The 13086-nt window shown below is 35.0% G+C and overlaps 2 protein-coding genes across 2 annotated transcripts; both read left to right on the plus strand.

Moving 5' to 3' along the window:
• The first annotated feature begins 1797 nt into the window (after positions 1 to 1797).
• hnrnph1l (heterogeneous nuclear ribonucleoprotein H1, like) lies at positions 1798 to 8043 on the plus strand. The gene is made up of 11 exons (XM_079846515.1): positions 1798 to 1913; positions 2367 to 2467; positions 2555 to 2710; positions 3134 to 3277; positions 3707 to 3845; positions 6102 to 6283; positions 6374 to 6483; positions 6585 to 6720; positions 6820 to 6903; positions 7129 to 7227; positions 7320 to 8043. The coding sequence occupies exons 2-11, from the start codon at positions 2383 to 2385 to the stop codon at positions 7406 to 7408; spliced, it is 1224 nt and encodes a 407-aa protein (XP_079702641.1). The 5' UTR covers positions 1798 to 1913; positions 2367 to 2382; the 3' UTR covers positions 7409 to 8043.
• A 666-nt stretch (positions 8044 to 8709) lies between these two features.
• hbegfb (heparin-binding EGF-like growth factor b) lies at positions 8710 to 11551 on the plus strand. Its single transcript, XM_079847919.1, has 6 exons — positions 8710 to 8887; positions 9249 to 9467; positions 9960 to 10149; positions 10662 to 10817; positions 10913 to 11001; positions 11521 to 11551. Exons 1-5 carry the CDS (start codon positions 8845 to 8847, stop codon positions 10980 to 10982), a joined length of 678 nt encoding a protein of 225 aa, XP_079704045.1. The 5' UTR covers positions 8710 to 8844; the 3' UTR covers positions 10983 to 11001; positions 11521 to 11551.
• Positions 11552 to 13086: the final 1535 nt, after the last annotated feature.

The raw sequence follows: 13086 nt of genomic DNA on the forward strand, positions 1-13086 counted from the left end.
AATCATTTTGCAATAAGGTCTGCATAAGCTCAATGTGGTTAAGTCACGCATTGCTGAATTTATAAAAGTCTGTCATTTTGACCAGCATTTTGCGCTGGCAAGTCCATATTTTCTTAATACTTGAAGATATTTAAATGTCATTGAATGATGTGCAGTTTAGAATAACTAAATATATAATAATAATTGAATTATTTTCTTTTCCTGCTTAGTAAATTCAGTTGTGAATGAAAGTTTCTTTCTAAAAAAAAAAAAGTTGCTTCCTGATGCTTATCTCATGTAATGACATTTTGATTTTGGAATGTAAAGAACAATTCATTATGCAATTATTTATTTTATTTAGAAAATACCATATACATAAAAACAAGTGGGTACTTTCCAAACCACTGTTCTTACATTTTTATAAATTATACATAAACTTTTTGGAACAAACTAAAACAAAAAAAGCACGGAAAACATGTAATATTTTAAAAGCACTTAAATTTATGTGACTTTTTTTCTGGCAGTTAATGTTATTGTGACTAGAAATACCTCTTGTTCGTGTGGTACTGAATAATATAATTAGTCCAATGTGCTGTGAATTAAAAAAGAAAGAATTATATTGGAATCAACACCAGTGCAAGCAAATACGTTACTTTGGATCATTTAATTGCATTATGGTATGCCGAGGCATTATATACTATAAAGAGCGCGAAGAAAAACAAATGTATTGTCAACCAAAAAATATGAATATGAGGACTTAACGAGTGGATTCACATTAGAGGCTCCTTCGAAAATAAATAAAAATAGCTTTTATTTTGACTGGCTGATCCTTACAGGAAGTGAAATGAATACAATTCAGATACATTTATTCAGAACGTACTATCTGTTGTTTTTGTTTGCCTAGTAATTTATTTACTAATTACGAATTGTATTTTTTCTAAAATGTATACAAAAACTGATCATATATTTTGAAAGCGATGTGTGTGAAATATGTTATGGCGTGTGTGTTTGTGTGTTTTTTTTGGCAGCGCCGAAACTATGGGTGCCGGAGGGGGATTAGCTCAGATGGTAGAGCGCTCGCTTAGCATGCGAGAGGTAGCGGGATCGATGCCCGCATCCTCCAATGTTTTCATTTTCCTGCATATCTGTTTTCGTCAATACCAATTCTGACTTTATAACACGCAAGTCTGACTTTATATCTCGCAATTCTGACTTTACAACACGCAATTGCGACTTTATTTCACGCAATTCTGACTTTATATCTCGCAATTCTGAGAAATAAAGTCAGAATTGCGAGATGTAAACTCGCAATTGTGAAATAAAAAGTCGCAATTATCTTTTAAAATGTTTTATTCAGTGGCGGAAACAAGCTTCCATAGTTTTCGCTATGACTATAGTGACATATTTTTAGTGTCATAATCATTGACGGTCATAATAGATAAATACCCCTCGTATGAGACAAGCGGCCGATGATATTATACAGTTTAACATAATTTACATCAAATGTTTCTTTAAATATAAAAAACAATGACATTGATTTTTTTTTTTTATATAATAATGTATAACAAAAAAAATGTTTTAATAATAAAACTAGCTGCACATAGTTTTGCGTAACATTATTATTGCTTTGCTTAAAAATCTTGCGGGCTTAAAACTGCTTAAAACATGTACTGTTTTAGGTGGTATAAAGTAGCAAAGTGTGAAACATTTAGCCCACAAGTATAAAAACATACACGCAGTATTAATAACCTAACAACAATGATATTTAAGCAAAATAAATTCCAGGTTTAGCAACAAGAAGCAACACGTTGGTTCCGAATGCGGAAGTGGGCGTGGACACTCACCGGAAGTTGTAATGAACCTGCGCTGAATGAGAATCAGAGAAACGTTTAAACGTGACCACGCCGAGCAGAGAAAATATCAATTATACCAAGGTATCAGTTTCATTATTCTTTTTCAGAAAAATCTAGTTCGCAACGCACCGTTTAAACGTTGTTTTACAGGTTTAATTCCTGTTCGCGTTAAAGGAGTGTTTGATGTGAAGCTGCCGGCCTTTGAAGGCCTACATGCGCTCTTTGTTTCGCTACTAGCCGTTTATCTGTCCTAATGCGCCTCCACAAGAGAGTCGGTAGATGCTGGTTTTTTCCATTGTAAACACTAGCAGTCAGGAATTTAAATGATGTAACATTTAAAGCTGCTCCCGAGCCAGCTTCCACTAAAGCTTGAAGTGGTGTGGACACCACAATTATAAAGGCTAGAAATAGTCCGTGTGCTTGAAGTTTCTGTTTCATTTCAGTCACTGACTAGAGTGTTTGATAACTATTTGTCTTCTTCAGTAATGCTTGAGCAGTGAACGTTTACTAATCTAACGTTATGTGTTTCTCTAGCTTAAAACACATTATCATGGCTGATGATGAAGGATTTGTCGTCCGTGTTCGAGGTTTACCTTGGTCGTGCTCTGTAGAAGAAGTTTCCCGGTTTTTTTCAGGTAAGAATGTGGAGTCTTCATACTGATCCTCATAATACCCTTATTATTGCTTAAAAGTTAACAGAAAGTTAAAACTTTTGTTTTCAGGCTGCAAAATTGCCAGCAATGGAACAGCCATTCATTTCACATACACAAGAGAAGGCAGACCGAGTGGAGAAGCGTTTGTGGAGCTGGAGTCAGAGGAAGACCTGAAAATGGCAGTCAAAAAAGACAGAGAATCAATGGGGCATCGATATGTGGAAGGTATGAAATTCAGAGTCTGTAGAATTTCTTTTACGCTATCATTCAAAAGTTTTGGGTTTGTACTAGGGATGCGCCAATGTAACAGCCGAAACCGATTAGCAATTCTTTTTTTTTACTTTAAAAAACTGATGATCAGGGCCGATTATATCCCGTCAAGCAAAAGGAGGTGGAAAAACGTGTCAGACTGATACTTTGTGTAATGAAAATGTCTCTTGTTGATCATGTGACACTGAAGACTGGAGTAATGCTGATGATAAATTCAGCTTTGCCATCACAGAAATTACAAATTAAAATATATCAAAAACAGTTATTTTAAATTTACAAATTTACTGTTCTTACTATATTATTGATCAAATAAATGCAGCCGACCCCAGACTTTTGAAAGGTAGTTTTCAATTGTCCTCTTTATGCTCTTTTTCTCAGTATTCAAATCAAACAATGTGGAAATGGACTGGGTTATGAAGCACACTGGTCCGAACTGTCCAGAAACGGAGGGAGACGGACTGGTCAGATTGCGCGGCCTTCCTTTTGGATGTAGCAAGGAAGAGATTGTGCAGTTTTTCTCAGGTATATTCAAACTCTTTCCTGCAGCCCTTCACATAGTCATCGGGAGAAGTAATGGCCAAGCGTAGTCCTCATTGAGGTGAATTTGACCATTCCCATGGTTGCTAGAATAATTTGGTACATTGATTTCGTTAGTTAATCCAGCATTGTTGTTCCAAATTATTCTGCTCCATTAGGGATATTACCTTTTTAGCTACCAACTCTTGGGATGGCCACTTTATCAAGTCTAAGCCAAGTTAGTGGAACGCTTGCCTTCTTGTAGGCCATGTTCCCAAGTGGTGGAACTCTCCCAGTAGGATTCATTGCAATATGCCTTTTTTGTTTTATGTTTTTTTTATTTTAATTCAAGAAAAGAACAAAGCAACACTTGTAAATGGGCATGTGGATTTATTTAATATGTCCCCGTTGGGGTTATCTGTCCTTGGGTTGAAGGGTTGGAAATCGTGCCAAATGGGATAACATTGCCGGTGGACTTCCAGGGGAGGAGTACGGGGGAGGCCTTCGTGCAGTTTGCTTCACAGGATATAGCTGAAAAGGCTCTAAAGAAACACAAGGAAAGAATAGGGCACAGGTGGGGATGGATGGTTGGATGGTTAAGCTGTTTTTCATGTGGTAAACACTTACTACAGTAAACATTTAAAGTGGTATGCAACATGAACTTACACACGCCACACGGACATGCAAACGTCTTTACCAGAGGGCTCGCAGGGCCTTGATGGAGTCCTACTGTTTTGTTTTCTTATGTGTTTATTTGTGAGAAGTCATCAATGCTGAAAGAAAATGTCTGGATTCAAAAAGGCTGAATGCATGTTTAATGTGTAGCAATGGTGCACTTGAGCATCATGGGATTTTCTAATTCTCAAGCACACAAACGTGTGCCTTGCAGCAGCCAGTTTGAATACCATTTTAGACTGGATCCTGTAATGGGTCTCTATTTACTGTCATACTGAAGTAAGCGTTAGAGTTTAATGCATGACCGGCACAGCAAAATGTAACGTTGTTTAATACTTAGAATTCTGCAATTTTGGGATACAGAAAAGTATTATTATAAGTATAGTCAGTGCTGGGTAGATTACTTATAAATTGTAGTCCATTACTGAATTCAAATTGCATGAAAATTGCAGTTAGTAACATGATCGGTTACATTACACATTTTAGGTTGTTCTACTTTTTCATTACTTTTTTAACTCAACTACTGAAGCTTGCTTCTGCCAGAGAATAAAAAAAATAAATTAATTGCAATCTTTTTTATATCCCACAATTCTGTTTATATGTAGACTCAGAATTGCGAGAAATAAAAAGTCAAAATTGCACATTATAAACTCGGAAAGGGCTGCACAATATTGGAAGAAAACAAAAGTTTTTCTGCAATATATTTTGAAAACAATTTCACCAGATGACTTAACCTCTATTTGGAAAGAATTAATCATTCTAGAATGATTGGGTGATTTTGTGGGGGAGTGAATCTGCATAGAAAATAACAAATTGCAAGCATAGATAAATATAATAGAACAAAGATTCAAATTAAATAAGCAGTGCTCTCTGTTTTTCAGGTAAGTCTTAACCGTTTTCAGGTACAGAAATTGAATAATCAAATGTAAAATAACACTTCATAGTCTTCACTTTGTAAATTAAATATAATTATTATTTGTTAAAGCTACAATAAGTGATTTTCTCTTTGTATTTTGTTGTTTGATTAACAACACAGACAGCATATTAGGCTGCTGTCACTTTAAGTCCGAAAGCACAGATCCAATATACTGACACGCATCCCTTTTCTTTCTCAATTATTTACATTCACGTAAGCCATAAGTGACTGTGTTTATGAGGATACTCACAGAGATGGGCATTTTGACATCATTTTGCATGTGTGCTATAGTAATGTAAAACGCGTGCAAGTGATAAGCTTTCACTCTGTGATGGTTAATCTTTACAGTTCATCAGAGAATCACGCACATCCTGAAATGTGACTCTCCCTGATTCGCACATTGCGATATTGATACACATTATAAAATGATATTTATTGTGCAGCCTTAAGCTTGGAATTGTAAGATGAAATGTCTCTAACTCTTTAAAAAAAATAATAATTTGCTTCCATATTTATATCACATTGATTTGAATAGGATTATCCTGTACCATAGTGATATAAATTTTCAAAGAGAATGAAACAAAAATTGTTTCAAATTTATCAACAACATTGAGTGCATTAAACATTAGTCAGTGTTTTCCAAACTGGAGTTTGTGAAGGAACTGCAGAGGGTTTGTAAGTTGATGAAAAGGTAAAAATTAAACCATAAAAATATTAAAAGAAAACACAAAGAAAAAATCTTTAAAAAAAATTATGCTATGTGGCCTCTGACTCATGCAATACCATAAAACTGGAAGATTTTAGTCAAAATATTTATAGACAAGCAGTCTGCAGTTTTAGAAAGGAAAATTGAAAAGAAAAAAAAGAATTGGTGAGAGAAAATGAGTTATGAATTGACTGCCATTTTGTAAATATTAAGTAATCATCTAATCAAGTATTTATTTTAATCTGATAACATAAACTGTTACTACCCAGCACTGGGTATATTTAAAAATGTATATATAAAATAATAAGGGCCCAATGTTCTTTTATAAATCTAGAAGTTGAGACAATTCTATGAAATGGATGGTATCAAGAAAACTTGTTATTGAGCTCTCAAATGCATGGATATTATACATGTTGAGCAGGTGAAGGTCCACCTGTTTGTTTTATTTTTTTGCAATCCATTTAACTCCTGAACAGGAGTGTTTTGTGATGAGTTCATGCATTGCACCTTAGTGCTCATCTGTATGTTTGTAGGTATATTGAGATCTTTAAGAGCAGCCGAGCTGAAGTGCGGACACATTACGAGCCCCCGCGTAAAGGCATGGGCATGCAGAGACCTGGGCCTTACGACCGACCCAGCGGAGGAGGCCGGGGCTACAATGGCATGAGTCGCGGGGGATCCTTTGACCGGGTGCGACGTGGCGGATACGGTGGAGGTGAGACCAGCTTCTTTAGAAGATGTGCCGCATTTTTGTGCTTTAGCACGTACTTGCTTAGTGTATTTTTATTTATTTATTTTTAAATAGGAGTGTCAGATGGGCGTTATGGTGATGGTGGTAATTTTCAGAGTACCACAGGGCATTGTGTTCATATGAGGGGACTCCCTTACAGGGCAACAGAACCTGACATCTACAATGTAAGTTGCCACTGTCTGATTTGCTTGATCTTATGACTTATATGAACATTTCATTTGTAAATGTATAATAATTGGGTGTTAAATACACTTTTTCTGTGCAGTTTTTCTCTCCTCTGAACCCGGTGCGTGTGCACATTGAGGTTGGTCCAGATGGGCGAGTAACCGGTGAGGCTGATGTGGAATTTGCGACACATGAAGATGCAGTAGCTGCAATGTCAAAGGACAAAGCGAACATGCGTAAGTTAGGCGTATTCTGACTTGTTTTTGTGTTATTGATGTTAAATGTGGGAATTTTATATTCAAATCTTAAACGTCTGTTTAAATCTTTGTTTTCAGAACACCGTTATGTTGAGTTATTCTTAAACTCAACAGCAGGAGGCAGTAATGGGAGCTACGGAGGGCAGATGATGAGCGGGATGGGTAAGTTATTAGTTCAGCTACTCTAGCTTTTTATATAAAGGGCAACTTGCTGTGATATTAATATCATAATTGAACACCATGCAACAGTCATGTCTTATTCTCTATTTCTAAACTCTTTTAATGGTTGTACAGATGAAGCAGCTGACATGAGGTTGAGACTTAACTAGTGCTTATTAAATATGTATAACATTTGTATTATAACAGTGTAATATTTGTTCTTTCTAGGAAACCAGTCTTCTTATGGGCATGGAGGGCAGCAGATGAGTGGAGGCTACACTGGAGGGTACAGCAACCAGTCTAGCATGGGAGGCTACAATGACTACAGTGCGTTTTAACGTTCTACTATCATTTAATGTATGTTTTACAATTTTGCACACTTACCTGGTTCTCACATGTGTATTCCTGTACCTCAACAGATAGCCAGGGTGGAATGAACAACAGTTATTATGGCGGTAGCCGTGGCTCAGTCGGCATGAATGGCATGGGAGGAGGCTGGGGCATGTAGATGCACCTAAAAGAATATATTTTAGTGTCGGTTTGTCTCGATTCTGCTGAGGCCGTCTGTTTTTTTTGTTCTTTGTGATGACGACTATGGGAAGAATCAGATTCACTCCTTGCCCACCTGCACTCTGAACCTCAACGTTGGAATCCGTATTATATTTCCTGCAATTCCTGAGTTGAAGGGTCAGCCGTTGATCTCAAGCCGTGGCGATTGTCCAGTAATGCTTGTAAATATCCTCCATACATATGGTTCACTTCAGAGACTGTAGAACACCAGCCTCGCATGGCATGAGGTGCTGCAACTCCACTTTTTATAATGCGGAAAGAACTTTGTTGAAATTGATTTTTTTAAAAACTGGAAAATGTTTTTTTTTTTTTTTCTTGTCTGGCTACTTCACAACATGAATATTTTAATTTTCATTATTGTAGATGTCGCAATTGCATCTATTGGTCTGTCTTTGACTTCTCATATGTATGGTAAATAAACATTCACAAATGTATTCTCTGCTTCATGCACATTATTTTGTCTTAAAGTAAAGGTCCAACAATAAACTATATTTTAAAGACTAGCCAAATTAGTAGATTTTAGATTTTTTTTTTTTTTAGGCACCTCATGACTATAAAAGTGTTTGAATCTATAATAAGATTTATGTTTGCATTTTGTCCGATTATTTTTGAGCACAAGGTGGTGCCAGTGATCCCACTGAGGTTAATTAAAATAATTTAATAAACTTAATCATGAACATGAAGAAAAAAATACGCAAATGCATGTGTTTAAAAGTAGTCAGTGAATTTAGACATTTTTTTAACTCTGCCTTTAAACATTTTAACCTCTTTGATATTTTTCTAAAAACAATTGGCCCACAGATAGAAAACTTTATAACATTTTGAAGCGTCTTGACCATATATTTTACAAATATTAGCCTTTATTGGTTCCCTGGAAAATATCAGTTTAAGCACGTATAGCAGTTCCAAACCTGTGGACCAGCAACGAGTTGGTCATACCTGTTTAAGTTTAATATGGTTTTTGGAACATGATTTTAGGTCAACCATCTTCACCTAGCAACTAGTTACCATATAAAAATGGATTTATTATTAACAACTGGACAATAAAACATCAGTGACGCTACTTATCCCCTCAAATTAACGACTTGACAAATTATGAATCAATCTAGCTCAATATAAGCGTTGGCTTTTTATGCTGGTGATTGATTAGGTGTGGCTGCCTGCACAGTGATTCATAAATAGGAAATGTGTGTGTCGTCGTAGGTCTATATAACCAACGGCGCGCGCTCTTGATTCCATCTCGCAGCACGAGCCTTTTGACACAGTCCCCAGCACGCGCATTTGCGTGCAGGTCGCGGTCGGTGCTGGAGGCACGGAGGTTCACTGAGACCAACTTCTGATCTTCCAATATCTCGGATTGTACTTAAAAGGAATATGGGAAAGTTGTGTATTTTGATCGTTCTCTCCTATAGTGTCGGTGAGTGTTTAAAACAATGGCTTTTTAATAAAATATGCTGTTATAACTTTCACGCGGACCTGCCCAATATTTGGCACTTGGTATGGGGTTCTTATAGGAGTAACGTTAGGCCTACGAGTGCAATTTTTAACTTTTAAAATAATGATTTATTGCTTCAGTGATAATCTAACCACTTTGGACACAATACTGGTTTTGTTCCCTATTTATTCGTGATTTATTTTACATTTTACATACACTGTATCTAATCACCACCAGCTTTATTGCCATTGTGTTTATCTTCTACATATTTACTGTATCTACTAAGATACACAAAATATGTGTTTTAGATATATAAAAAGTGTCTTGTTCTGTTCTGTTCCAGTGTTACTCAAGGTGTGCAGTGGCGCCTCTGTGGACAGGTATGAGAGTGGCAAACCCAGAACAACAGTGGTCAACCTCTTTCACGCTCTAGAGAAAACAAACACAGCAGACCACCAGGTCCACAATGAGACAAATGTGTATCATGATGATGAAGATAATGAAAATTATGAGGATGATTATCTCTCTGGAGATTATGACGGTGACCTTAACGTGCCAAAAGGTAGAGTTGCTTCTTTTTACTGAATGTAGTTTTTTTTTTTTTTTAAGTTAGTGCTGTCAAATTGATCAATCGCGATCAATTTGATATTAAAAATTGATCATATACGATATTAACACAAACTTTTATGTTAGATGCGATTAATCACGATTAATCGATTTGCCAGCACTATTTTAAGTGGTCAACTAATATGTTTTTAATGCCCAAAGCTGATACCAATATCTTATGAATTTCAATAAGCACCATTTTACACAAGTACTCAACAAAATAAATAAATAAAAAGGCAGATTTTGGAATGACAGTATGGGCACTTCTGTTAAATTGTATTTACAAATCATATAAAATATGATATCATATTTTATTATAAAAGAAAACTAAGTGTTGTGTACTTCTGCAGGAAATGCAATTAACGTTTTTATTCAATGAGTGTGTAAGACCTGTAATTAGATATTAGATCATCACGGACTGACATCACTGTCCTTTCTTGCTCAACAGTGGCATTTTCCACCAAACCCAAACATCCGTCGGTGATGCCCACAACTGAGAAGAAGACAAGGAAAGGAAAAAGGAGGGGCAAAGGAAAAGGCAAGGGGAGAAAGAAGAACCCCTGCCTCGGGGAATACAAAGATTTCTGCATTCATGGAGTGTGTCAGCATCTGAAGGAGTTGAACATTCATTCTTGTGTGTGAGTTTCAAGCAGTGCGTTTGTTCTTTTTCCACCTTTTGTTGATAAAAATAAATAAATTTGTCGTTCCACCTGATAGTTGGCTTTCCTGTAGCTCAAACAGTAGAGCGTTGGCGCTTACAACACCAATGTCATGGGTTTGATTCCCAGGAAAAGCAAGAACTGATAAGAATGTAAAATGTGTACCGTCGCTTTGAATAAAAACGTCTGCCAAATGCGCAAATGTAAAATAGTTGTTTAGCAAAGGCTTGACATTTACATGTATTCATTTAGCAGACACTTTTATCCAAAGCACCTTACAAATGAGGAACGATTAAAAGACATGCAGTTAATCATAAGAAACCAGCAATTATACAAGATGCAGTTTCAACAGTAGATCAGAATAGCACAAAATTAAGTAGAACAATAATAGACAACATAGTTATTGCTTTATAGAATAGGAACTGAATCTAAATGACCTGATCTCTCTCCAGTTGAACTGATTTTGAACTTTTGACTGATCTTTCTTCCAGATGTGATGCAGGTTACTCAGGGGAGAGATGTCATTTATTCTCCTTACCATCAGCTAAGGTGGAACAGCGTTACAGCAGGACCACAGCTCTAGCTGTCGTAGCAGTGGTTCTGTCCCTCATGTGTCTCGCAATCATTGCTATTCTGCTGGCACTAAGGTATGTCACCATGAATCAGCTTTGTATTATTCTCAATCATTAAACTGTTAATGTTTTACAAACTTCCTAAGATATTCAGCATTCTGTTCTTACAGGTACCACAAAAAAGATGACGCTGATGTAGAAAGTGAAGAAAAGGTCAAACTTGAGGCAATGTCAATATAGTGGTGATGAGGAAGGAAAGGTAAATAGTTCTCAATGAATGCTCAAATTTGTCTATTATTTGTTAAATATTATATATATATATATATATATATATATATATATATATATATATATATATATATATATATATATATATATTAGGGCTGTCAAAAGATTAATCGCGATTAATCGCATCCTGTTTACATAATATATGTGTGTGTACTGTGTATAATTATATTGTATATATAAATACACACACATGCATGTATATATTTAAGAAATATTTGCATACATATACTGCATATATATTTATATAGTTTATATTATATATAAATATAATTTTTTTTATATATAAATAACACATTTTTCTTAAATATATACATGGATGTGTGTGTATTTATATATACAAATTTAATTATACACAGTACACACACATATATTATTAAAAACAAACTTTTATTTTGGATGCGATTAATCGCGATTAATCTTTTGACAGCCCTAATATATATATATATAAAATAATAATAATAATTTAATAATATTGATTGTTGTTTTACAGGATGAAGAAAGTCAAAACAACACATGACCCATGGATAGATGGCATTATGGCTGAGGAGCAGGGGCATCATTTCTACATTTTTCCAGTGGTTATCATTACTTTTCAAAAATTCTTTCTCTACTTTCAAATGGATCCTACATACCTGATGTCCTGCAATTATGGGGGCTGTCTACATTGGCATGAAGGACGTTTTGAACACTGCTTCCTTGTACAGAACAATGTTCTTCCACCTGGAGAGCATACAGAGAGGACTTAACCGGATGAATGTATTGCAACATCAATCAAGTTGCTTTTTTATTCGTTGCTTATTTATTTATTTTTAAAATAGGTGTTTCTGGTTTATCCCATCATTCTGAATCTATAGTACTGTCAGAAACGCCACAAAGCATTTGTAATTATTTATTTATAATATATTAGTATTTATTTTGATACGTAACGATTTTGTGTACTGAATGCACTGTAAGTTTTGTAAATGTGTTTTTATTGTATGGATATTTATTATCGATAGATACAATCAAATAATGTTCTAATAGGACTGAATTTGCATCACAGACTTTACAATCATATATGGAAGACCCTCCAATAAGGTTTAAATAATATTACTGCTAAACTGTGAAAAACTGATTTACAGAGCTCAAAAAATGGAGGATTGTCAGAGGCAGGGCTCTGTAGGTCTTGTATCTGTATTACTGAGAAAGTGTAGCTTAAATTAAGTGAAATAAAATTGAGAATTTTAATCAAAGCATTTTTTGAAGTACTATGTGTAACAAAATAACACAATTTAATTGACTAATTTCAAGCAATGATAACCAAACATTTTCCATCAATGATATTACTGTTGTTTGACTTTAATAAACAATTATTGTCACATTGTGAGTCTGTGATCATGTTTTTAGTGTTTTAATTGGAAACTGGGAAAGATGCAGGTCTGGCAGCATATTTGTAAATATATATTTTGTGCTATATATATATATATATATATATATATATATATATATATGTATATATATATATATATATATATATATATATATATATATATATATTAGTGATTTGAGTAGGGATATGTTGGTTATGTACATGTTGAAAGGTTATATTATTGAGGGGTCACTGGGGTGAGTAAAGAAATGTTATGTATACATCTGATATACTCATTTTGTTTAGTATGCTCAAGTCCAAAGCCTAAAGTTGGTTTACTGTAGTTTAAATCCCACACGGCAGAAGAAGCAGTGTGAACATACACTTTACAAGACAAAAAAACATGTTGATAATTACAAATATTTTCTCTAGCAATGTTGCACTGAGGTGAAACATTCTAGAAGTAGTGCAAACTAGGCTCTAAAAGTAGAAAAGGCAATATGTATTGTAAGCATATGTGACTTTGCCCTTTGTAACAGCATTACATAAACATTAAATATGAAAAGACTCGTGCACTGTTATTCCTGGGCTGGACTATTTTGAGATTGAGGTAGTGCCTAAAATCCTACAGTGCTGCCTACCTAGAGAGCATTTTTGCCCATCAGCTGATTTTTGAAACCGAAAATGCTGTCTATGTAGGACAGGTCT

This window comes from Squalius cephalus (assembly GCF_949319135.1).
Source record: "Squalius cephalus genome assembly, chromosome: 17".
Lineage (NCBI taxonomy): Eukaryota > Metazoa > Chordata > Actinopteri > Cypriniformes > Leuciscidae > Squalius > Squalius cephalus.

Bases quoted from the DNA above. Each gene is read 5' to 3' on its own strand.
- hbegfb (XM_079847919.1), top strand. From the start codon at position 8,845: ATGGGAAAGTTGTGTATTTTGATCGTTCTCTCCTATAGTGTCG. The intron at 8,888-9,248 runs GTGAGTGTTTAA...GTTCTGTTCCAG, and splicing joins CGTTCTCTCCTATAGTGTCG to TGTTACTCAAGGTGTGCAGT. The intron at 9,468-9,959 runs GTAGAGTTGCTT...CTTGCTCAACAG, and splicing joins TGACCTTAACGTGCCAAAAG to TGGCATTTTCCACCAAACCC.
- hnrnph1l (XM_079846515.1), top strand. From the start codon at position 2,383: ATGGCTGATGATGAAGGATTTGTCGTCCGTGTTCGAGGTTTACCTTGG. The intron at 6,284-6,373 runs GTGAGACCAGCT...ATTTTTAAATAG, and splicing joins ACGTGGCGGATACGGTGGAG to GAGTGTCAGATGGGCGTTAT. The intron at 6,721-6,819 runs GTAAGTTAGGCG...CTTTGTTTTCAG, and splicing joins AAAGGACAAAGCGAACATGC to AACACCGTTATGTTGAGTTA.